The sequence below is a fragment of the Fonsecaea pedrosoi genome (assembly GCF_000835455.1).
Source record: "Fonsecaea pedrosoi CBS 271.37 unplaced genomic scaffold supercont1.5, whole genome shotgun sequence".
Classification (NCBI taxonomy): domain Eukaryota; kingdom Fungi; phylum Ascomycota; class Eurotiomycetes; order Chaetothyriales; family Herpotrichiellaceae; genus Fonsecaea; species Fonsecaea pedrosoi.
This window is the reverse complement of record NW_013550611.1, coordinates 3,320,199-3,341,311: the sequence shown is the minus strand read 5'-3', so window position 1 is coordinate 3,341,311 and position 21,113 is coordinate 3,320,199. Positions and strand designations below refer to the sequence as shown.

General features: G+C 52.5%; 8 protein-coding genes across 8 annotated transcripts; 6 read left to right on the top strand and 2 right to left on the bottom strand.

Moving 5' to 3' along the window:
- Nucleotides 1–46: 46 nt before the first annotated feature.
- Nucleotides 47–1,671, top strand: Z517_08686 (uncharacterized protein; the record flags this gene model as incomplete). The annotated part of the gene is made up of 2 exons (XM_013427201.1): nt 47–125; nt 206–1,671. 2 exons carry the CDS (start codon nt 47–49, stop codon nt 1,669–1,671), a joined length of 1,545 nt encoding a protein of 514 aa, XP_013282655.1.
- Nucleotides 1,672–3,566: 1,895 nt separating this feature from the next.
- On the top strand, nt 3,567–5,543 carry Z517_08685 (uncharacterized protein; the record flags this gene model as incomplete). Its single annotated transcript, XM_013427200.1, has 7 exons — nt 3,567–3,814; nt 3,867–3,972; nt 4,028–4,315; nt 4,366–4,510; nt 4,566–4,820; nt 4,905–5,249; nt 5,305–5,543. The coding sequence occupies 7 exons, from the start codon at nt 3,567–3,569 to the stop codon at nt 5,541–5,543; spliced, it is 1,626 nt and encodes a 541-aa protein (XP_013282654.1).
- Nucleotides 5,544–7,693: 2,150 nt separating this feature from the next.
- On the top strand, nt 7,694–7,990 carry Z517_08684 (uncharacterized protein; the record flags this gene model as incomplete). Its single annotated transcript, XM_013427199.1, has 1 exon — nt 7,694–7,990. The coding sequence occupies one exon, from the start codon at nt 7,694–7,696 to the stop codon at nt 7,988–7,990; it is 297 nt and encodes a 98-aa protein (XP_013282653.1).
- A 952-nt stretch (nt 7,991–8,942) lies between these two features.
- Nucleotides 8,943–10,954, top strand: Z517_08683 (uncharacterized protein; the record flags this gene model as incomplete). Its single annotated transcript, XM_013427198.1, has 6 exons — nt 8,943–8,985; nt 9,020–9,045; nt 9,103–10,215; nt 10,268–10,529; nt 10,631–10,842; nt 10,928–10,954. 6 exons carry the CDS (start codon nt 8,943–8,945, stop codon nt 10,952–10,954), a joined length of 1,683 nt encoding a protein of 560 aa, XP_013282652.1.
- A 1,359-nt stretch (nt 10,955–12,313) lies between these two features.
- Nucleotides 12,314–14,425, bottom strand: Z517_08682 (uncharacterized protein; the record flags this gene model as incomplete). Its single annotated transcript, XM_013427197.1, has 1 exon — nt 12,314–14,425. One exon carries the CDS (start codon nt 14,423–14,425, stop codon nt 12,314–12,316), a length of 2,112 nt encoding a protein of 703 aa, XP_013282651.1.
- A 527-nt stretch (nt 14,426–14,952) lies between these two features.
- Nucleotides 14,953–16,989, top strand: Z517_08681 (uncharacterized protein; the record flags this gene model as incomplete). The annotated part of the gene is made up of 1 exon (XM_013427196.1): nt 14,953–16,989. One exon carries the CDS (start codon nt 14,953–14,955, stop codon nt 16,987–16,989), a length of 2,037 nt encoding a protein of 678 aa, XP_013282650.1.
- Nucleotides 16,990–17,584: 595 nt separating this feature from the next.
- Z517_08680 (uncharacterized protein) lies at nt 17,585–18,523 on the bottom strand (the record flags this gene model as incomplete). Its single annotated transcript, XM_013427195.1, has 2 exons — nt 17,585–18,423; nt 18,475–18,523. The coding sequence occupies 2 exons, from the start codon at nt 18,521–18,523 to the stop codon at nt 17,585–17,587; spliced, it is 888 nt and encodes a 295-aa protein (XP_013282649.1).
- Nucleotides 18,524–18,800: 277 nt separating this feature from the next.
- Nucleotides 18,801–19,826, top strand: Z517_08679 (uncharacterized protein; the record flags this gene model as incomplete). The annotated part of the gene is made up of 3 exons (XM_013427194.1): nt 18,801–18,969; nt 19,020–19,088; nt 19,141–19,826. 3 exons carry the CDS (start codon nt 18,801–18,803, stop codon nt 19,824–19,826), a joined length of 924 nt encoding a protein of 307 aa, XP_013282648.1.
- Nucleotides 19,827–21,113: the final 1,287 nt, after the last annotated feature.

Genomic DNA, 21,113 nt, shown 5'->3' with positions numbered 1-21,113 from the left:
AGCCGCAACGTGGTTCGCAAGCCCTGATCACTGCCGAGAGCTCGCCATGAATACCCTTCCCAGCGATGAGGTGAGGGCTGCAAGTCAGGCTTCAAGTTCGAGCCCGCCCACCACCGGGCCACAAGGTGCATCCTTGCAACCTCCTCTGTCCTTGAGTCGGAGGAGAAAGTGGAAGTTGCCCATCAGGAGGCTGACTGTTGCAAAGATTGTCCAACCTGTGTCAGAAGACGAATTCGCTGCGACAGATCACTCCCCAAATGCATCAAGTGCTCGAAGAAAGGATTAGTCTGCCCTGGTTACGGCCCTCGATTGAGATGGGCCAATGGTATAGCCGTTCGTGGACACCTCAAAGGGCGAACCACGCCACACGTTGACAAACCGCCTCCTAAACCCAGCAGCGCGGCACCCAAGGACTCGACCTCTCCCAAGTCCACCAAATCCCCCGAACAAAACATCAGTGTTCGCCCTGCCCTGATCGTGGAGCCTCTAGCAACCACTTTTCCCGGCTTTCCAGACCCGGCCACCAGATCGCGACTACTGGAGCATTATGACAAACAGATTGCAGGCTTGATGGTGTGGATAGACTCGGAAAGGAACGAATACCGCCGGATGGTCCTCCCCTTGGCTGACCAGCAACCCGTGCTCCTCCTTGCCATCCTAGCCATCTCTGCCCAGCATCTGGCTGTTACCACGGGCAAGGAATTGAGCTTTCCCGCTCGTGCCCGTGATGCCGCAGTCACCTTGATATCAAAACAGATTCAGCAGGTGACCGGCCAGTTGGCCGCAGGCTTTGACCTGGGCAGCCAGATAGACCCAGATACTGCAGTGTGGATGCTGGCCTCAATGCTCACTCTGGCTAACTATGAAATGACAGAGACCGAGACCGGTGCGGCCGCAGCTGACTCGCACCGTCAAGCTGCGCGGACGTTGGTGAACGCGCTCGCAACAACGAACCGGGAGAACAACGCTCTGTTTCACTTTCTCCGGAACCAGCTTTCCATCTACGATATCTTGGCCTGCACCACCATTTTCGGACCCTCGAGCACTGTAGAAGTCATCCTTCCAGCGCCTGATCATTCCAATTTGATCTTTTCCGAATTCCTGTCCCTCCTACACAAGGTGACAGTATGGTCACGAGAACGACATGAGAAGGAGTCTGCTGGAAACTTCAACCCTGCTGACCTCCCAATAACCTCTACCGATGCACGAGCGGGGTTTGAGCAGGCCCGAGGGTCGACTTTGATGGCTGCCGGTCTCCTCGAACTGCCGCGAGACGCCAGACGTCGGGACTTTGTGCGCATCGTCGACATATACCACCATGCTGCCCTTCTTTACACTTACAGAGTTCTTTTCCTTTGCCAGGTGGAACCGCTCGAGGTCAGCGCCTCCACAATGGTTTTGTTTGAAAGGTTGCATCAGCTTGAAGACACACCGTCATGCCTGCAAAATCTCCCGTGGCCTGTGTTCATTGCCGGCACCGAATGCTGCGATGATCTGGAGCGCCAGGCATTTGTAGCAAAAATGTACACAGACATCGCTCAAGATATGGGCTTCAAGTACTATCTGGGCATCCTCCGCTTTTTGCAAGATCTGTGGTCCAACAAGGAAACCACTTGGACCGAGTTGGCGCGCCATTACGAAGCAAGTGGAAAGAAAATTGTTGCTGTTTGACGATGATGTTGTGATTTTGTCGATGACGCACACGATTTGGCCCTGGTGGCCTCGATTGCCTTTCGTCTTGCTCTGCCGACCACTCAACTATGCATCAGGGGTTTGACCCTCAACCCAATTCGTGATTTTCGACTCCTGCAGGTTGGTGCTGGAGGGTGACACGTCAAGGTGCACAATTTGAACGTGTCGAGAAGTCAAGGGTGCTTATGAAGAGCGTCAGTTGCTCTGCAAGTTTGGTGGCATGTACGTCGCAAGCCATATCCACACCGCAGATGCAACTTCATCTTATTTCGGTTAGTGAGTTGACTCCATCCACCTGCTCTCCAAGGATTGACAAAGTTGGTAGCAAACTCGAGAACCATACCTTAGGCCCACGGCCGGTCGGACCATATCCGCATTGAAGAGTCTCTCCGTGGCTTTTACATCTGCCGACACTGTAGCGAGCTCCCTGGTCGTCCCCAGCAGCCCATGTTCCGGCACGTTGTCGTTTCCAACATCGTCATGAGAACGCAGGGACTGGTATCTGGCGCGTATGATAACGTACATTCTCTGGACGACACCACCCAGGCCAACCCGTGATCAACCTATCCGCACCGGACTGATTCCTGTATCGGACGAGATGTGCTTCCGCTCGAGCACCAGAACCCGTTCAATAATGCGATCGAGACGAGCATGGGATTGACGAGTACGGTACTGTCTCCCTCGCATGCGACAATTGACACTATTTGTCAGCCGTGGGCCTGGCCTGTATCAGGACCGCAATATGGAAATCGAGGCTGGTGCCTAGGTATCTCTCGTTTCGCAAATCTGAGTCGCGACACCACGATCGTGAGTAGCAAGTGTGACAGAGTGCACGAAAGCGATAGACGAGTCAAGTTGGACCACCACCTCTTACGCCGCCTTGGTCCCTACTACCTCGCATCGGGTGTGGGCTTTGCTTTCGTTAGGCTGATATTGCCCTGTAAGCTTGCGGGAGGATCCATCGCACGGCCAAGTGGTGCCCGGGTTACCCTATTCAAAAGTACTTGCGGAGTCCGTGCCTTGTTGAGCCCTGTTGAGCCCTGCAAGGCGCATCCTTCCAATATCTGAACCCTCACCTTCGCCTGAAATCAAAGAAACAGGCACATCTTTTGGAGAGTCTGAGGCCGAAAACACAATGTTAGACCGAGCAAAGGTCTTGATATCTGGGGCGAGATCCATCTCTGCGGCTCCTGTCAACGCCTATTTCCATAACATAATTTATATACCGTCCAGATGCTGAGATATTGCACCAATCATAGGAGAAGGAAAATATGCGACACTAGACCCCAAACAGGCGTTCGGTAGAGAAATGTCGTCCACCAAGGCCCTACACGAGGTGGATTGCCTACGGCGAATGTTTGCTGCCACGCCGGTCACCTGCTGAATTGGGCATCTGATGGGAGAGGCTCGAGGCTCGGACAAAGTCAGATTCTCAAACAGGTTGTCGGTCGACGCTGGGTCTTGTCTGTGCTACATTTCCCTAGTATGGTATGGTTCTCGAATTACCCCCCCAAAACTCGGCCTTGTTCAGTCGTTATCGATACTCCACAGTTTGCCATCCTGACGCCGAGTCCGAGATTTTGTCTATTATTGCGTGAGCTTGGGGGAGGTGGGACGCAGAGAGGCAAAGCGGACATATCAGTCAACGAGTTCCCAATTATTCCTTCGCAACAACAACCCGCACAGCGACTAGAGGACGGCGACTTTCCTGGCAACGACTCCTTCGTTTGTGTTTAATCACCGTCACCAGAAAGCCCCCGCCTTTCCAATAAAAGCTCGACGCCTGACGCTTGTTGTGATCTTGATACTACCCAGGAACTTCCAGTGGCCTTTGTTGCCCTTTTGATCTTCTCGGAATCAGGTTTCCTCCCAAGATGGTCCTAAAGAGATTTCTTCATCAGCCTCCTGTCATGCATCCTCAGAGACGGCAGGATATCACTCACAAGAATGTCCAGCAACTCTTCCATACACAAAGTTTTCAAGATGCTGTGGCAACACGCCTAGCGGAGTCAGTCAGAATTCCAACGGTGACTTATGATGGTATGGGTCATGTTGGAGAAGATCCTCGGTGGGAGATTTTCTTCCAGTTTTCGACTTATCTGAAGGAGGCATTCCCAAGAGTGTGAGCACGTTGTTTCGATCGCGGGGCTCCATATCCTAATTGTCTGCGCCAGATATGAAGAACTGACAGTGGAGACAATTAATCAACATGGCCTCTTATTTACATGGGCTGGTTCAAACAGTGCTATGAAGCCCCTCCTGTTCATGGCACATTCAGACGTGGGTGTTGTACATGGCACTGCTCGAAAATTACCATTCATTTGACACTGCTCAGGTCGTCCCCGCAGGCGAATCAACTTCTGAAGAATGGACCTATCCACCTTACTCTGGCCATTACGATGGAGAGTATATCTGGGGGCGAGGCTCCGAAGACGACAAATCGAACCTCATTGCAATGTTGACAGCCATCGACTGCTTACTCGCTTGTGACTTCGTACCAGACCGGACTGTGATCGTCTCGGTCGGCTTCGACGAGGAGGGTGGAGCCGAACAGAGTTATGGCGCTAGGTGTCTCGCAGAGACACTCTTGGAGAGATATGGCAAGGACGGTATCGAATTGATTGTGTGTTTGATTCAGCGCCGTGCTGGACCACTGCTGACCTCGCGTGCCAGTTCGACGAGGGCATTGCAGGTATTGAGAATCGTTTCGGAACAGACTTCGCACTACCTGCCACGGCGGAAAAGGGATATATCGATGTCACTGTGACTGTCAATGTTCCGGGAGGCCATTCCTCTACACCGCCTGACCATACAGCTAGTTTGTCTCTCTTGACTCACTGCGGAGGGCGAGAAACGTTCTGACTTCGAGACAGTTGGGTTTTTGGCCCAGATCATTCGTTTGATTGAGGACCATCCATTTCAATCACAGCTGGTTCGAAACAATCCGACTTTGACGTACCTGCGACAAGCCGCCCTGTATTCCAAGCAAATGCCCGAAGATCTGCGAGAAGCAATCCTCGGCGCACAGAGCTCGAAAAGGCTCCTCGAATATATGGATAGCGACCGCGAGAGGCGTGCTATGATTAGAACATCCACAGCGGTTGACGTGATTCAAGGCGGAGACAAGGGTGGGCGGCTCACTGTTTTCTGGACGGCGACACCGTCGAGTCCAGCACATGTGCTGTGAATAGCAGTGCTAACCGATTGTATAGTAAACTCGCTCCCAGAAAATGCCAGCGTTCTCGTCAACCATCGCATCGCAATCCAAGATTCGGTCCAGGCTGTGAAGGGCCACTACATTGATCTGCTGGCGCCTTGGGCGCAGGAACGAGGTTTCAAACTTCACGCTTTTGGTGAAAAGGCTCAATGTGAAAACAACAAGGTGACGCGACCAGGTAACAACACTGCTGATTGTGGTGACCTCACTCTTTCAGCACATTACGAGCTCGAGTCGTCGCCGGTCTCATGTGCAGAGGATGCCCGATTCAGACTACTTGCAGGTACCATCAAAGGCGTATTTGGGAATGACGTGGTTGTTGCGCCTGAACTGTTGACTGGTAGGTTGAATAGGCGAGAGTATACATGTTCGTGGATACATGCTAAGGATTGCAGGGAATACTGACACTCGATACTACTGGGACCTTTCGTCACAGATATACCGTATGTCTCCATGGCGAGCGAGCCATGACCCCCGAGGGACCCGGATGCACACGGTGGATGAGAGGATGCCCATCAAAGGCCTCATGGAGATGGTACACTTTTACCACGAGTTCATTCGTGTAGTGGACGAGGTCCCCGTCCAGAATCCCCGGGATATCCAGAAGCAAACTCGACACGAAAGCATGATTTGACATTCCTTTCGCAGCGAGTGTGCGTCAAATGAGCCAAACGAGGACAACCCGGGCAAAGTGGCGGTGGCCAATACCAGCGCGAGGCGGCGATGCTGTCCGAGACGGTCAACTTGCCAGATGGGGATCAGGCTGCCAACCAGGGCCCAAATGCCTGTTGGAAGATGTACCTTGGACGAGTGATTGCGTAGGCATTGAAATGTCAGGACGACCGTGGGCACAACATTTCTGGAGGGACTGAAACCAAACGCGAATTCTCTGGCTGTGGAACTGGCCGAATTTCTGGGGGAACTTCTAGCGGCACATGGTGATCGAGTAACAACGCCACCCACGGGTCAAACACCACTTCATCTGCTGCAGTGCGACAGTGTCCAGACCTTTCTTCGAAAAGACATCCCTCTGTTGTGGCTCTTGCAGAGTGGATCGAGTCGGTTGAGTCCTCAAGGCGCGGGCATGGGCAAACACATGGATCACTCCAAGTTATTGATGGAGCCGACTGTTCTATCGAGTCGAATCTGGTTGTGGCGGCGACAGTGTCAGTGGCAGCTCTTAGTCAACCATTATTCGCCATGAGGGTCACCTTGAGCTGAGTTGCCTCAACCAAAACAGCGGGAGAGATGAACACGACTATCCTTGGTTGCTGCAAGAACGCAGAGGGAGAAAAGAGGTCATTATCTACCGCTACAAAATACGCCAGGTACTCGCTCTAGCTCACGGAACTAGATCCCATCTCGCAAACGCCGTTTCGAGTGGAGCCTTGCACCTGGTACGTGGTCCATGGTGGCTGCTCGTATTCGGACTATCATATCATATCCAGTTAAGTCGCGTGGCAATGGGATGAGGTGGGTTTGACACTTTGGGCACGGGGAGGCAGAGAGGCGCGCGCGGAAACTCGGGAATTTGTACTGGGAAAAGAGGTCCGACCCAGCAATGGGGGTAATGACTAAGTTGTGTGCATGTCCCTGGTGCTAATAATATTCTTAAGACCCTTTTGGGTGCTTGCGGATGATGCGTTGATGAGGTGATGAACGCATGAAGTGATGGGATGAAGTGGCACAGGTGGTTGTTTGGGTTACTTACAAGTACCCTCGCACAGCAAGGGAAGGGAACACTGGATAGATATGCCTGGACTGGAATCCACCTCGATACATAGGAACTTGAATCTTGGAATGCATACCTACCTAGGTACCGAGTACATAGGAGTGGTGGCTGGCGTACGACTAGACCAAAGTCCGAAGTATAAGTTATGACGGAGGTGGTGTTCACTCACAGTATACAGGGGAGTCCTTTAAACCACTACTACTTACTAGGGACTCCTTGGAAGGACTGGAGAGGCCTCGAACTCGGAGCAATACTTTACTGGCGGTAAGAGGTGTGTAGTGCAACACGAGAATGAGTTGATTAGTTGACGAAGTCTCCTTGCGCATGGTTTGCATGGTCTACCCCTTCTGGTTCTCAGGTAGTTGTTGCTGTGGTGTGGCCCTCCAATTGCGGGTCGAAAGAAGCGTGGTTGAAGAGGTGTGGAGGGTGTCTTTCCAGCGTCGTATTCTAGGATGCAACTCGTCCAAGTCTCTAGTCTCTCACTGTTTGTCCTTTCCCCGGGCCACAAGGGTTGGGTTCAAGGCCAACCTTTCGCCCCCCCTCTTTTCCCAATCTTCGCCCATTCATGCATCCCTAGTGGATATGTGTGTGTGTGTGTGGTGCCCCGGATCTCTTGTTCTGGCTCTCTCGTTCGCTCGTATTTTTTCTTATGACCAACTCGCACGACAGCAAGCAGGGTGGGAGCGTGGCTTGAGGCTATAAAAGGTCGATGACCTGCAATGACATCTACTCTCTGCACCACTTTTGGGGGTGGGAAAAAAAAGCTTGTCGTTGCTTAATAAAAGCCGCCCGGCCTTTCTTAATTTACCCCAGAGTGTCTAGCTGGCCAGCATCTTACAGACAGTATTACAAGTGTAAAAAGTATACAAGTTTACATGTTTCCAGAAAACAATATTGGTTTGGTTTTGGGATCCAGCACCGAGTAGGCGAAACACGACAAACGATACACGCTACATCTTGTTGACTACCTACCAACTCTCTTTCAGCTTCTGGGCATTCCCTCGACTTCCTACTTCCCACTTCCCAATCTCGAATCACTTCCCTGCCCAAAAATGGTCAACAATGCAATTGTCGTCCCCGTCGCCGTGCTGGCGGCTATATCCGTCGCCATGTTCATCTTCATCTGTTGGTGGTTCCCTCGCCACTACAAAAAGGGCGTGGAGCAGGACATGAACATCATGGACGATGAGCGCGCAGAGAGGGACGGGATCCACGTCGACATGAGCATGGGTCAGGTGCAGGTCGGCGAGGACGGCGCGCCGCGCAAGAAGACCTTGGAGGAACACATTGCCATTGCGAGGGAGCAGATAAGGCGGGGAGGTCATAACCCGTCGACAACTCCGTATTAAGCCACTCTCACAAACGGGAGGGAAAGACCATCGAGATACCCACCTCGCACCTGTCAACGCAAACTCGGTCCAAAATATCTCGAATCAGCTACCGTCCCCCGAACTTACCGATGCAAAGCTATTGGAAAGGGCGTTTAAACTGTGAGACAAATGGCCTCTCGCTTTTGCTGTTCATACCATGGCAGCGGAGGGAGTGTGCCGTTCCACCTCTCGAAGGAACCAAACACAAATTCGAGCAGTCCTTGATGTCGCAGCAAACAGACATGCGACGTTCTTTGGAGGGAATGCTTTCAGCTTTGGAACCCACCTCTTTTCCTCAAGATGCATCTGTCCTTGGTGTTCGGCTTTCCAGCCATTCTTTGGGAGGCGCTTGCGGTATGATGGTTACCAGTCCCCAGATCCCATATCAGGCATCGAGGGAGTGATGTAGAATAACAATTGGTAATGCGGAATTTGTGATTGTCCTTTGACAAGATGAAAACTGTTGGACGCAACATAATAAATGATTCCCAGATGAAAGCAAGGTTCGAATACTCGTGTCGAGTTAGTTGGCTGGTTGGGCATAGTAAAATTGTCACAGCATGTTTGCTGCGTTTGCTCCATCGTCCCAAGCGGCGCTACAAAAATTCCAGTTTCAGCCTGGCTTCGCTCTCTTATATGCCCATTTCGGGTAAGAAAGCCCTGCTACCATACCCGCAGCTCGCCAAGGCAGTTCTGCCAGTGTCCCCATCGAAAAAGTTGCAGGTTGTCCGAGCCGCGAAGCGAAGCCCTGTGTAGCTGCATGTTGTGGCCTGCGGTGATTGAATCTCTTCCACCAGTGTCTCGTTGACAATTCTATGATCTGAATCAGTGTCCAGCTCGCAATAGCCCTCGATATTCCCTGGACTATTCTGCTATTTGGCCGTGCCGCAGTGGATCTGAACAAACAACCCCCCATCTTTAAATCGCGACAATGAACGGGGACAACTACTCCTCGAGAGGTGCCTTTACCCCGTGTACTTTGTCACTGACACTTGCTGACCTCTTCAGATACGGGCCGCTCTCGGGAGCATCATGTATGTTATCCTGCCTCCCACTAACCCCTTTGGGTGGCGACCACTGACTTGCTTCAGGGTACACGGTACGAACGAGATGATCGCAGAGATCGCGACCGGGACCGGAATCGAGATCGTGGCGAGCGGAGACGTTCAAGGTCTCCCCATCACCGCTCATCGCGGCGCGACTACGAAGCAGATACTTATTCCTCGAGTCGAGACTACCGGGCGCGCGAAAGGGAAGACAGACACGGCTCGAGGCGAGACGACCGGGATTGGGACAGGGACAGAGGCCCGCGCCGCCGCGACGATGACAGGCCACCCCGGAGAGACCGCGACCTGTTTGATGATCGCAGGGGAGGAGGCAACCGTGATCGCGATCGCACCGGACGAGAAGACCGAGATGAATTCGCTGCTCAAGCCCGCGGCCGTAAGAACAGTCCTCCCCCAAAGAAAAGGGAGCCCACTCCCGACCTTACGGATATCGTCCCGATATTGGAGCGCAAGAGGAGAATGACGCAGTGGGACATCAAACCACCTGGCTACGAAAATGTCACCGCCGAGCAAGCAAAGATGTCCGGCATGTTTCCCCTACCCGGTGCCCCTCGACAGCAGCAGATGGACCCAACGCGGTTACAAGCCTTTATGAACCAACCCTCGGGCGGCGCAAACTCCACGGCATTGAGACCTTCTAATGCGCGCCAGTCACGGCGATTGTTCGTCCACAACCTTCCCGCATCGGTCACTGAGGAGAGCCTGGTGGCCTTCTTCAACCTTCAACTCAATGGTCTGAACGTCATAAAGGGCAATGATCCATGCATACAAGCAAATATTGCTGAAGACAGGACTTTTGCGCTCGTCGAGTTTAAGCAGGCCTCTGACGCCACAGTGGCGTTGGCTATGGACGGCATCACAATGGAAGAACATCATTCCGAGCTGAACGGCAACGGGACTGCCACTCCCAAAGGGCTGGAAATTCGACGACCCAAGGACTACATCGTTCCGTCTGCGGATGAGGGTGCATACACTGATGGCGAGATATCAACCGAGGTTCCAGACACTGCAAATAAACTGGCCATCACCAATCTCCCGCCGTTTTTGACGGATGATCAAGTCATTGAGTTGCTGAAAGCCTTTGGAGAACTCAAAGCGTTCGTTCTAGTGCGGGACAGTGATGCACAGGAATCAAGGGTAAGTTTGCACAGATCCTCCTTAATCACGCAACCTTCTGACGAATTACCAGGGCATCGCTTTCTGTGAATATGTCGATCCATCCGTCGCCGGCGTGGCGATCGAGGGTCTCAATGGTATGGACCTAGCGGGTAACGCTATCAAAGTCACCCGCGCCAGCATTGGATACACACAGGCTGCTGGGTTGGAAATGGGCGTCAACGCCATGTCCATGTTCGCCGGTACTACCGCTGAAAATCTGGAGGACGGGCGAGTCCTACAACTGTTGAACATGGTGACACCCGAGGAACTTATCGACAATGATGATTATGAAGGTGCGTCAAGCTGGAGGGACATGACCCATCTATCCATCCATCCGTCCCCTCTTCGTCCTTATGGTGTCAGAATGCTAATTCATCCCGTTTCGTGTGTACAGAGATCTGCGAAGACGTGATGGAAGAATGCCAAAAGTACGGCAAGATCCTGGCCATGAAAATCCCGCGACCGTCGATGGGAAGTCGCCAGTCGGCTGGCGTGGGCAAGATCTTCATCAAGTATGAGGAACCGGAATCTGCGAAGAAGGCGTTGCAAGCACTTGCCGGACGCAAATTTGCCGACCGGACGGTTTTGACTACGTATTTCGATGAGGTATGTGTTGTCGTTCCCCATGCAAACTTTGCCTGCGTCGTCCAAGTCAGGGAAAACCCAGTGCTAACTCAGTATGAATTTACAGGCGAGTTTCGATGTGAACGCCTGGTGATCGTGCTGCCCGCTGAGTCGATGTGGCCATTGCATGATGGATCAGCTCGACCAATTTGACTGCACTCTTCTCCCTCGATCGGTAGCCTTTGCGATCCGGCAACTGCAAATTGTAATTTAACTAGTCGTTGGGACTGTTCAGCGAGGCAACCCTTTTTTCAGATACTGTCGCTGATGGCCCCTTTGGCGCAAAATGACCTGGAGTTTCCTGACATTTGTGCTCATGTGGTCTGGAGAAGGGATTGAAGTGATCTCAGAAGTGGAAACGGGCTTCGCACTCAAAATAGGGACAATTCGCAAGGGTTCCGAGGGCACTAAACTATATCATCATTTACTCCTTTTGGACGCCGTGGCAGCAAGGGGAAAGGGAAGGCGGAACAAAAAGAGGATCTGTACCATTCGCAAGGAACACAAGCACACACACAGTAGGGCAGGGCACACCCATTCTTGGTTCTTGATTTACTATGGATCGAGGGGCTCAGTTTGCCTGACTGCCTGACTGCCTGATTGCCTGTTGCCCAACTCGGCTGACCGACTTGATTGATTTAGATGGATGGGATCAAATGGCACATGGGCACATGGCATAACGGCACGACATCGTCCGGAGGGGGGGGATCTATCGTCTTAACTCTTTGGGCTTTTTTTTCGTTTCTTGACCTTTCTTTCGAGCACGCTGTACTGTACTTTTAACAAATCATAACGAGAGAGAGAGAGACACACACACAAAAGAATAGGAAGAGTGAAAAGAAGAAAAAAGGTATAAAAGTTGATCTTTTTTTTTTCTGACTACTTCCTCCACCTAGGTACCTCTCTGGCTGGCTGGGTATACCGAGTACAGACATACATACGCATGTATCGCTATCGCTATGGGCATAACCACAGACACAGACTCTAACCAAAGAAAGACAAGAGGTCAAGACCAAGCAAGGTAGGAGCGAAGACGTCGAGTCTCATGTCGTGTTTATTCTCGGGTCAGCTGTCCAGGAGCAAAATGTAGTACCCATCTATGTACCTCTCACTGTACCTCCTCTGTCCCCACGAATGCCTTCATCTATCTGACCAAGTATCCTTGCTTGATGCCTCTCCCATCTGATGACCGCCCCCCCCGATCGCTGTTCCCCCTTTGGATGCAACTAATTCTAGCCGTCGTGTCATTGCACTGTTCGTTTCGTCTCGTCCGATGTCTCATGTTGACCCGCTCATGACAAGTTTCTTCTGATCGCGTGGCATTCCCATTTGTCTCCTCTTCGTGCTCCCATGCCCGCTCTGTTTGTTCTATGCCCGGCGTGCCTGCTGTACACGAAAGAGAAGGACGACCGATTCACCTCCACATAGGCCCCCTTGCACATGTATATCTCATTTACTCATCGTCGAAAATCAACTTGGTAATCTTCCCCACTGCAATTGTCTGCCCTTGATCTCTCAGTGTGAATCGTCCCAATTGTGGGTAGTCTTCGAATTTCTCGACGCAGATCTTGCCGCCACCGCTGGTCACCTGCAATCGCGCAATGATATTCTGTCCCTTTGCCGCAAATGGGGGCGGTTTCTTGCTCTTGCGTCCTGTCTTGGGTTCGAGCTTGTGAAGCAAAGCCGCAAACGTGACTTCCTCCGTGGCCGCATGTACGTGGATGACACAGTTGAAGCCGGCAGAGAGAATGGATTTCAGCTCCACAATGTTGATCTGTGCCTCAAATTCCCGAACGCAGTGGACGAGACGCTTAGGCGAGCAGAGCACGAAGCCAGGTTGGATGTCTTCTTCCTCAATGCCTCGCAAGCGCATCCGCACTTGGTCACCGCAAGTAGCAAAAGCAACTTCATCTTCCGTCTCGCCATAGAGGGCTGCGATGCCAACTTCCTCGCGGTTCGGCATCATGATCAGACTCGATGTCTTTTGAACCACTCCGGCTTCGATACGACCTTCAACCATGGTTCCCATGTCTCGGTATTTGGCTCCAATGGGCATCATAAAGGGCGCATTGATGTTTCGCTGAATCTTGGCCATGCCATCCAGAAATTCCAGTAGAGAGGGGCCTTGATACCAAGTGGCAATGTTAGGGGGGATGCGGTCTTTGACGTTAATGCCCGTTTGCGCCGAGATGGGCATGAAGGTCGAATCCAACCCGATTCTCTTTTTCAGGTACGGCTTCAGCTTGCCCACGATTTCATCGTAGCGTTCTTTGGACCAATCCACTGTAATGTCGTCCATCTTGTTCACGGCCACGACTAGCTCTTTGGCACCGGTGGTTTTGATCAGCATGGCGTGCTCTTGTGTCTGTCCACCCTTTTCAAACCCGGTCTCGAACTCGCCCTTTCGAGCAGAGATGACCAAGATTGCTACGTCTGCTTGAGCCGCACCGCTAAGCATGTTCGGCACGTACGTTTTGTGACCCGGTGCATCTAGAATGGTGTATCTTCGCTTCTCGGTTTCGAAGAAGCCCCGGCCGACTTCGACCGTCTTTCCCTTGGCTCTTTCTTCTTTATTCAGATCCAATACCCAAGAGATGTACCAAGTTTCTCGCCCGGCGTCTTTGGCGTCTCGCTTATACTTCTCCAGCGTACGCTCGTCAACCATACCCGTTTGGATGAGCACCTGGCCACCAAGCGTGGATTTGCCGGCATCGACATGGCCAATGAAAATAATGTTGACATGTTCCTTTCCGTACATCTCTTCCAGCACGGATGCATCCACATCGGCTGTTTGTGACTGTGCCACTTCGTCGGCATTCCGTTGCTTCTTTGCATCTGCAGGTGTGGGAGAGGACTTCCCTGACGACGGGGCAGGAGATGTCTTCCCGCTCACTTTTTCGCCACTCTTCTCGACTGCTTTCGCCGCAGCAACTTTGGATCCGGCTTCGGCTTTTGAAGGGGCTGGTTCGTCCTTGGTAACTGGAGACGCAGGTTTCTTAGGAGTCGCAGACGCCGACGATGGGACACCAATCGAAAGGACCTTTGCTTTAGGAGGAGCTGCAGCTGCCGGTTGTGGCTTTGGTGCAGAGGCAGCAGGGGGCGCTTGTGCCTGCGTTACTAGAGCCGGAGCCTGTTGTGGTGTTGGCGCAGATGCCGGCTGGGTGTCCGTTCTCTTCGCAATGCTTATGGGACCGCCTTGTCGGGGTTGGAAGCCTCCAGGTGTCTGATTATAAGCGGCGAACTGGCCGCTATTGTAGCCTTGATTGTAGCCTTGCTGCTGTGGTGGCTGCTGTGGCTGCTGCTGCTGCTGCTGATATTGAGGATATTGATTGTATTGCTGGCCATACTGAGGGTATTGGTTGTAGCCTTGCTGTTGTCCATACCCGTAGTTTTGATATCCATTTTGTTGAAATGGCTGTCCTGGTTGAAATGTGGCAGCACCAGGCTGGAATGATGTGGCTCCAGGCCTGAAAGTGTTGGCATTTAGGTTCATATTCTGTGTCCTCTTTGAAAGGTCTTCCTCTTGCGCGGCCGCGTCTTCCCAGGAATCAAAATTGCCCGCCATTTTCAAACGTGCCGAAAAATTTGACTGTTGGAATTTGGAAAAGGGCTCCTGTAGGAGGGAAAAGGCGCAAAATTGCAGGGCTGTGAGTCAAAGTTAGGTGGATGTTCAAGGGTTGAGCCTGAGGGAGGAGACTGCGCTTTGGTTCCATTATTTGGAGGGGCATTTTTGGGTACGGGAATTTCCTTGGCAAGGCTGAGCTGCGATGATTTCATGAGTCGGCAAGGCTGCAGTGTCGCGCTACCCAGATCGCCAACAACAATGGTTTCAATCTGCGAGACAGACTTGTAATGATACTGAGGTATGTACACACATGCAGTATACCCCTACGCCTCGAGGACCACGTGCACCAGCAAATGAGTGCTTGATACACGCGTCACTGCTGCAATAGGAGCCTGAAAGAACTTGCCACCAAGAACTTCCCTTATGTGTTATGCTTCCCTCTCTTTTTCTGCCTGACACTGCCATCTGTCCCTTGCTCCGAGAAAGTTGAAATACCGTGGGAAGATCATATACTTCCCTCGGTGACGATGGATGTCTTCCTGGGGAAAGTGACCCAGCAGGCTATGAACTATGCCATTCGTTCGGGAGTCACCATCACAGCGTCCTACGCGATTAGGCAGTCCGCCAAACTCCTTAACAGCACGCCGAAAAGCAATGTCCGGGACGAGCTTTATGCTCTGCAGCAACGACTCCAGCATAAAATTCGCATCGTCTCACCAGCAATTGACATGATCGAGCTGATTGCAGCACGAGGAAATACGTCACTAGAATCCGCCGTGGCCCTCACCAAGGAGCTGCGTCTGGAGATACAGTCCTTGGGACAACGACTAGCCAAGGCGGCACAAGCCTCAGAACAGGCAGCTCGGAAGACCGGTAGACTCGGCAACCAAGTGAGGATACCTAACGAGGCGGAGCTGGCTCTGATTGTCAAGGACATCAAAAAGCTACTCGAGAGGATTGAGGATGCTGTCCCCTTGATCAACCTGGCCATCACCACCTCCGGCGCAAGTCTCTCAACCTCACTGCCTCAGTCTGTTTCTCCCTCACGACTCCTCCAGGCCAGCACTTTTCTCACAGCTGGCGATACTCAATACTCGATCTCTCCGAATAACGCCGTGCAAATCGGACCCACATTCACCCTTACCGTCTACATGCTCTTTGCCGGCCACGATCGACCGCAGAACGAAGAAGAAATCCGAGAGACGACTTGGAAGGAGGTAATTCACAAAGCGAGGGTCAAGCTACGTCGGGTTCCCCTCGACGTCGTGATCGGGACAGGATCCGGGTCCGACGCCATTCCCTCCGCTCAGATATCTTCTTCTTCCCTCGTCCCGAACACGGAAACTGAGCTTCCTGGCTCGGCACCGAGTCTCCGCGCAGACGCCCGAGCTGATGAATACGCCTACCAGATAGTGATCATTGAAGACTTTGATGACGACCGCGTCCACGACTTTGAAGACGACCAGGCTCGCCCTGGCCCGTTCGACGACGTAGGACTCGCTGGAATTCGGGAGATCATCCCCGTCCACGAGATATCGAAAATATTCTATGCGGACACGAGCAAAGTTTTGAACATTGGGAGTGACGCGGAGAGTAATCACCCGGTGTTATTGTTGAAGAGGGACCTGAACGCGTTCCCACCGAGACGAATGGTTGAAAGAGACGGCCCGCTAGACATTGAAGCATTCGACGCAGATGGCGAGCAGGCTCAAGACCTAGCAGCAGCGGTACAGGAGCAGCAATATGTCGAAGAACAAATTGATGACCCCTGGCGTTTCCCACCGTCCCTGGACCCAGAATGGATCGCATTCGAGGTGTACACGGAATCCGAACCAAGTGACACCGAATCCGACATTGAAGGAGAAGCTGCTGATAACTACGGTAGCAAGGACGATGCGACGGACCAGCTCACAAGTTCGATGGCAAACGCGCACCTTACACCGCCCGCCCAGCCTGCGCCACAGTCTGCCGCTCCGCCCTGGGCCAACTCCATCCGCACATCCCTCTCGCTCCTCGAGCTCCTCTTGCGCCTCACATCCCTGCAACAGTTCCAGCAACAGTCCCACCTCTCCATCACCGACGAACTGCTCACCTTCTTCCTGGAAGAAAGCGCCTCGACGGGTGCCGGGGGCGACGAGAAGTATCGGCAGGCGCTGAGGACCGATGCGAGGAGGCGAGTCGGCTGGGATCCGTACGACGAGAGTCCAGTCAAGCGGCGGGGCGAAGAGTACCAGTACCAGAGTCGGGACTACGACGGAAGCACCGGTCTGAGGAGTCCACAGAGCGTGAACGCGAGTCCCGCCGGAGACGGCCCGTGGGTCATGAGTTCGCCGCGGAGTGCTGGTGAACATCTTAACGGTCCGGGACGGGTCACGATGATGTCGCCTAGTCCGTCGCCTGCGCCGTCGCCGATACAAACCCCCGGAAAGGCCGGGAGGGCTGCCTGGCTGAGGAGGGAGGGTGGTGGTGGTGAAAACAGGAAAGGAAGTCCCCTGCGGCCGCAAACCGCTCATACGGACGAGGGTATCGGGACGAGTCCTGCGAGTGCAATGAACAAGGACTGATTGAAGCTACTGCCTCGTACTCCTAAAGGAGCGTCAGGGTGGGTAAAGGTTGAAAAACACAAGGAAACGGGAAAAAGACCTACGACTCTTGTCAAAGAGGGCCGGAGCGTAAAGAAATGACATCTATTCCGTCGTAATGCTGTACAAAATGTAAAGCATAGTATGAAGACAAATGCTATGTGGCAGTTCACAAGGAATTTCTGGCCTCTCCTGACCCGCATAGTATTCAAGTGTTCTCTCGCTACATATCCTCTGAGATGGGTCGAGAACGGCATTCTGCAGTGCACAAAGGATCACTTGCTCCTCGAGGCGGTCCCATCGCGTCGCCGCGGAAATTTCCGGGCTGAAAGTGTTTGCTTTAGCAAACGTGTAGATTCCCGGTCGTAAAATTCGTGTCGGATATACGGAGCGCGTACATCGCACAACATCCGCCACAAGAGAATCTGATGCAGGCTCGATTCCCATGTCACTGGCGTAGATATTGCCTGTCAAGGACATATTGTATGGCATAGTATGAACGAGTATTTCATCAGCTCGGCGTGCTTGTGACATATGGTTGTTTGTCAAGTTTAGATCCCAACATTGTCTCTGCAGCTCATCTGACCCCCATCGAGGCTCTGATCTGCATGATTTGTGCCCTCTCAGTCGGAGAAAATGAGTCGATTGTCCTCTGATCCATGGCGAGGACCTGTTGGATCATCTCTTGATGGGACAGCTGAGGTTGGGCGGCAGGCGGTTGCGGTGTCTGTTGTTGCATTGTCGCTGGAGGAAATTGCTGAGGAGGACGGGGAGGCATTTGGCCAGGCACCATGGGAGGTGGGAAGCCGGGGTATTGCTGCGGAGTCGCTTGCGGCGGAGGGATACTTGCTGGTTGAGGAGGTCTCGCGGCTTGTTCAACTACTTGCGCTAGCACTTTTGGATCCACCAGATTCATCAAGATTAGAGCCTGGAAAATGGCGTAGGATAGTTGTGGTGCCGTCTTGAGCAGGGACGTGGCTCTTGCAGGATCTGAAATCGCCAGCGCCTTCATCTGAGTAAGAACGTCAAGTAGCTGTGGCGGCGGAAGTGTAGCAAGGGTTTGAGAAATGGCATCGGTTGCTCTGAGGTTTGGGGGGAGATCAGTCCCTGGAGGCAGTGGAGGCAGAGCGTTCGGCCCAGTTTGTTGGTGTCCGTCGCCCACAGTACCAGCAGTCTGCTCATAATTTGTTGGAACCGAGTCTTTCTCGTTGTTGTGAGGCCAGTCGACACGAATCTTGCGGCCATCGATCTCGAAATCATTTAAATTCCTAACTGCGCTTGCGGCCTGGTCGGCGTCCTGGAAGTCCGCAAAGCCGAATCCCTTTGATTTACCCGTGTCTGGGTTGGTCATCAACCTGAACTTGACGACTGTACCGACTTGGCTGAGGATCTTGACAATGTTTTCCTCGCTGAGATCTGAAGAATGTCAGTCAACTTCAAGGCACAAAGAAAGGGTTAAGAACTTACTGAAGGGTATATTGCCCACAAAGACGCTACGACTTTGTCCGGGAGCCATTTTAGATGTACGCGGATTTGGGGTATCTCAGGAAACTTGTCGTGTCGCAAAGATAGAACAAGTCAAGGGTTGCAGGTGGTGGTGGGCGCGAGAGAGGCTCATGCAGTGACATCCTGCGTACAAAGTTATGTAAAAGCGGCGCCAAGCTCTTGTTTCTCCGCAGCTCGAAAATGGAAAGCTTTCCTTGAATAGGCGCATCATCGACGCTGCCTACTAGCTCTGCACCCTGAAATACATCTCTCGTCCACAGATTTGCGTTCTTAACAAAGGCGCAAAGATGTCCTACGATCCAAGGGAGCACTTCCAGCAGATCCAGCGGACGCTGCAACAGCGCCGTAGTCAAGGCTTTGGGGGTCTTCCGGGAGGCGGCGCTGCAGGCAGAGGCATCTTCGCTTTGATCAGTCTGGGTGTTGCTGGCGTCGTTCTATCGAACTCTCTATTCAACGGTATCTCTCTCTGAATCTGGCGGGTATCGATATGTTCTGACGGGGTACAGTCGAGGGTGGTCATCGCGCCATCAAATACACAAGATTATCTGGTGTTTCCAAAGAGATCTACAATGAAGGTAGGGTTATGTTTGCCATTCCGTGTCGTCGCGGATCACTGATGCGGGACAGGCACCCATATTCGGATACCTTGGTTTGAGACACCGATCGACTACGACGTCCGAGCGAAGCCACGGAATGTCGCCTCTCTCACGGGAACCAAAGACTTACAGATGGTCAATATTACCTGCCGTGTCCTCTCCCGGCCTCGCATTGAAGCGCTGCCACAAATTTATCGGACGCTCGGAACAGACTACGACGAGCGTGTTCTTCCCTCGATTGTGAACGAAGTGCTGAAAAGCGTGGTTGCGCAGTTCAATGCGAGCCAGCTCATTACCCAAAGAGAAAATGTTGCAAGATTGGTTAGGGACAACCTTACGAGGAGAGCGGCACGGTTCAACATTATGCTGGACGACGTTTCCTTGACGCACTTGTCCTTCTCACCAGAGTTCACTGCTGCGGTGGAGGCTAAGCAAGTTGCCCAACAGGAGGCACAGCGAGCTGCCTTTGTGGTCGACAAGGCGAGGCAGGAGAAGCAGGCAACTGTTGTTCGAGCACAGGGTGAAGCCAGATCAGCGGAATTGATCGGCGACGCTATTAAGAAGAGTAGGAGTTATGTCGAACTGCGACAAATCGAAAACGCTCGCAATATTGCACAGATTCTACAGGAAGCTGGAGGGAAGAACAAGCTTTATCTTGATGCAGAGGGACTTGGACTTAATGTCCATGCCGGCGAGGAGGTTGCCTCGAAAAAATAAGACGATGACCATTCGTCCAGAAAACAGCTCTCTTACTGACAAGCCTGATTGTATGTGCATATTCAACGGGAATAGTTATTTGGAGGCAGATGTAACAATTCTTCACTCGGGCAAATATTGGCTTCTTCCGCTTCTCTAATTCCTCTGCTTCCTCTGCTTGAGCCGCTGTCCTTCCAACTCTTCTTTTTCACATAGTTGATTCGTCCTAGTCACTCACGTGGTTCTCCTGTCCTCTGATTCGTGTGCCTGTAATACCGTTGCTGTATTGCCATTTCTGAGCATATCATGACGATTCCGAGACTGGTCAACCTGGGGAGCACTGGGTCAGCGGCTGTTGCAATGTGTCTTTTCATAGATTCGTGGTTGCGCTGATGAATCCAATTGTTTTGCATTTCTCCAAGCCAATGTGCGCCCTCGATTGAGCTGTGTCTTAGACCACCAGCTTTTTCAGATCTTGTATAACATCCACTATTCCAGCTCGTTAGGAGGGATCAAGGGCGACATACGGCGAGGCTTTCCCTGTAGCGCTTCTGCAGCCCGAACTGGGTTGTTCTGATGGTTTCGATTGGCACTGAGTCGGGATGAAATGCATCTGGAGATCTGCCAGCAGCTTTGGGATGAAACTCCAGCTCGACACATAGAAACATTGGCCGTAGTGCAGTGAGAATTGCCGTGAAAAGACTCGCGCGAGACGCAGAGCATTCCATAGCCTGCCAAGGGAGAGACCGTTCACCTACCTGCGGCGCCGCACGGTCAACGAAAGAAGATTTGACCACATGACCGCGCGCCATTTGGTTCCTTTTCATCTCCTTGGACTGACTTACACTCTCCCCCCCATCTCATCCTTCATACATCCTGCACTGCTACTACAGCTGTAGTAGCAGTGCAGGATGTCTACCACTAGACAGCGCCTGGCAGTATCACCTTGTCCAAAAGAAAGCCGGACCTCTCTTTCAACCCTTGCTTCGATTCATCCCTGCTTGACCGAGAGGCAGCAGGGCGGCCGACTTCTTCGAACTTGACTGCGACAACAACCATCATCGGTCATCTCCTGAACTCTTTCCCACAGATGCCGATCGTCGCCATGGTCAGTTCCCTGTCGACCCTCATCGAAGCAAGCCGCCAGTAGGCGGTGCAAACTGATTAGTATATAAAAATATGGTCGCAACCAACACCTCGTCCACTGTGAGTGATGCCCATCAAGAACCTTTGATGGCATTTCAATCAGCTAATGTTCTTCAAGGTCCAATATTGTCTGTACTTCTGTCATCCGTCGTCTGTCACCTC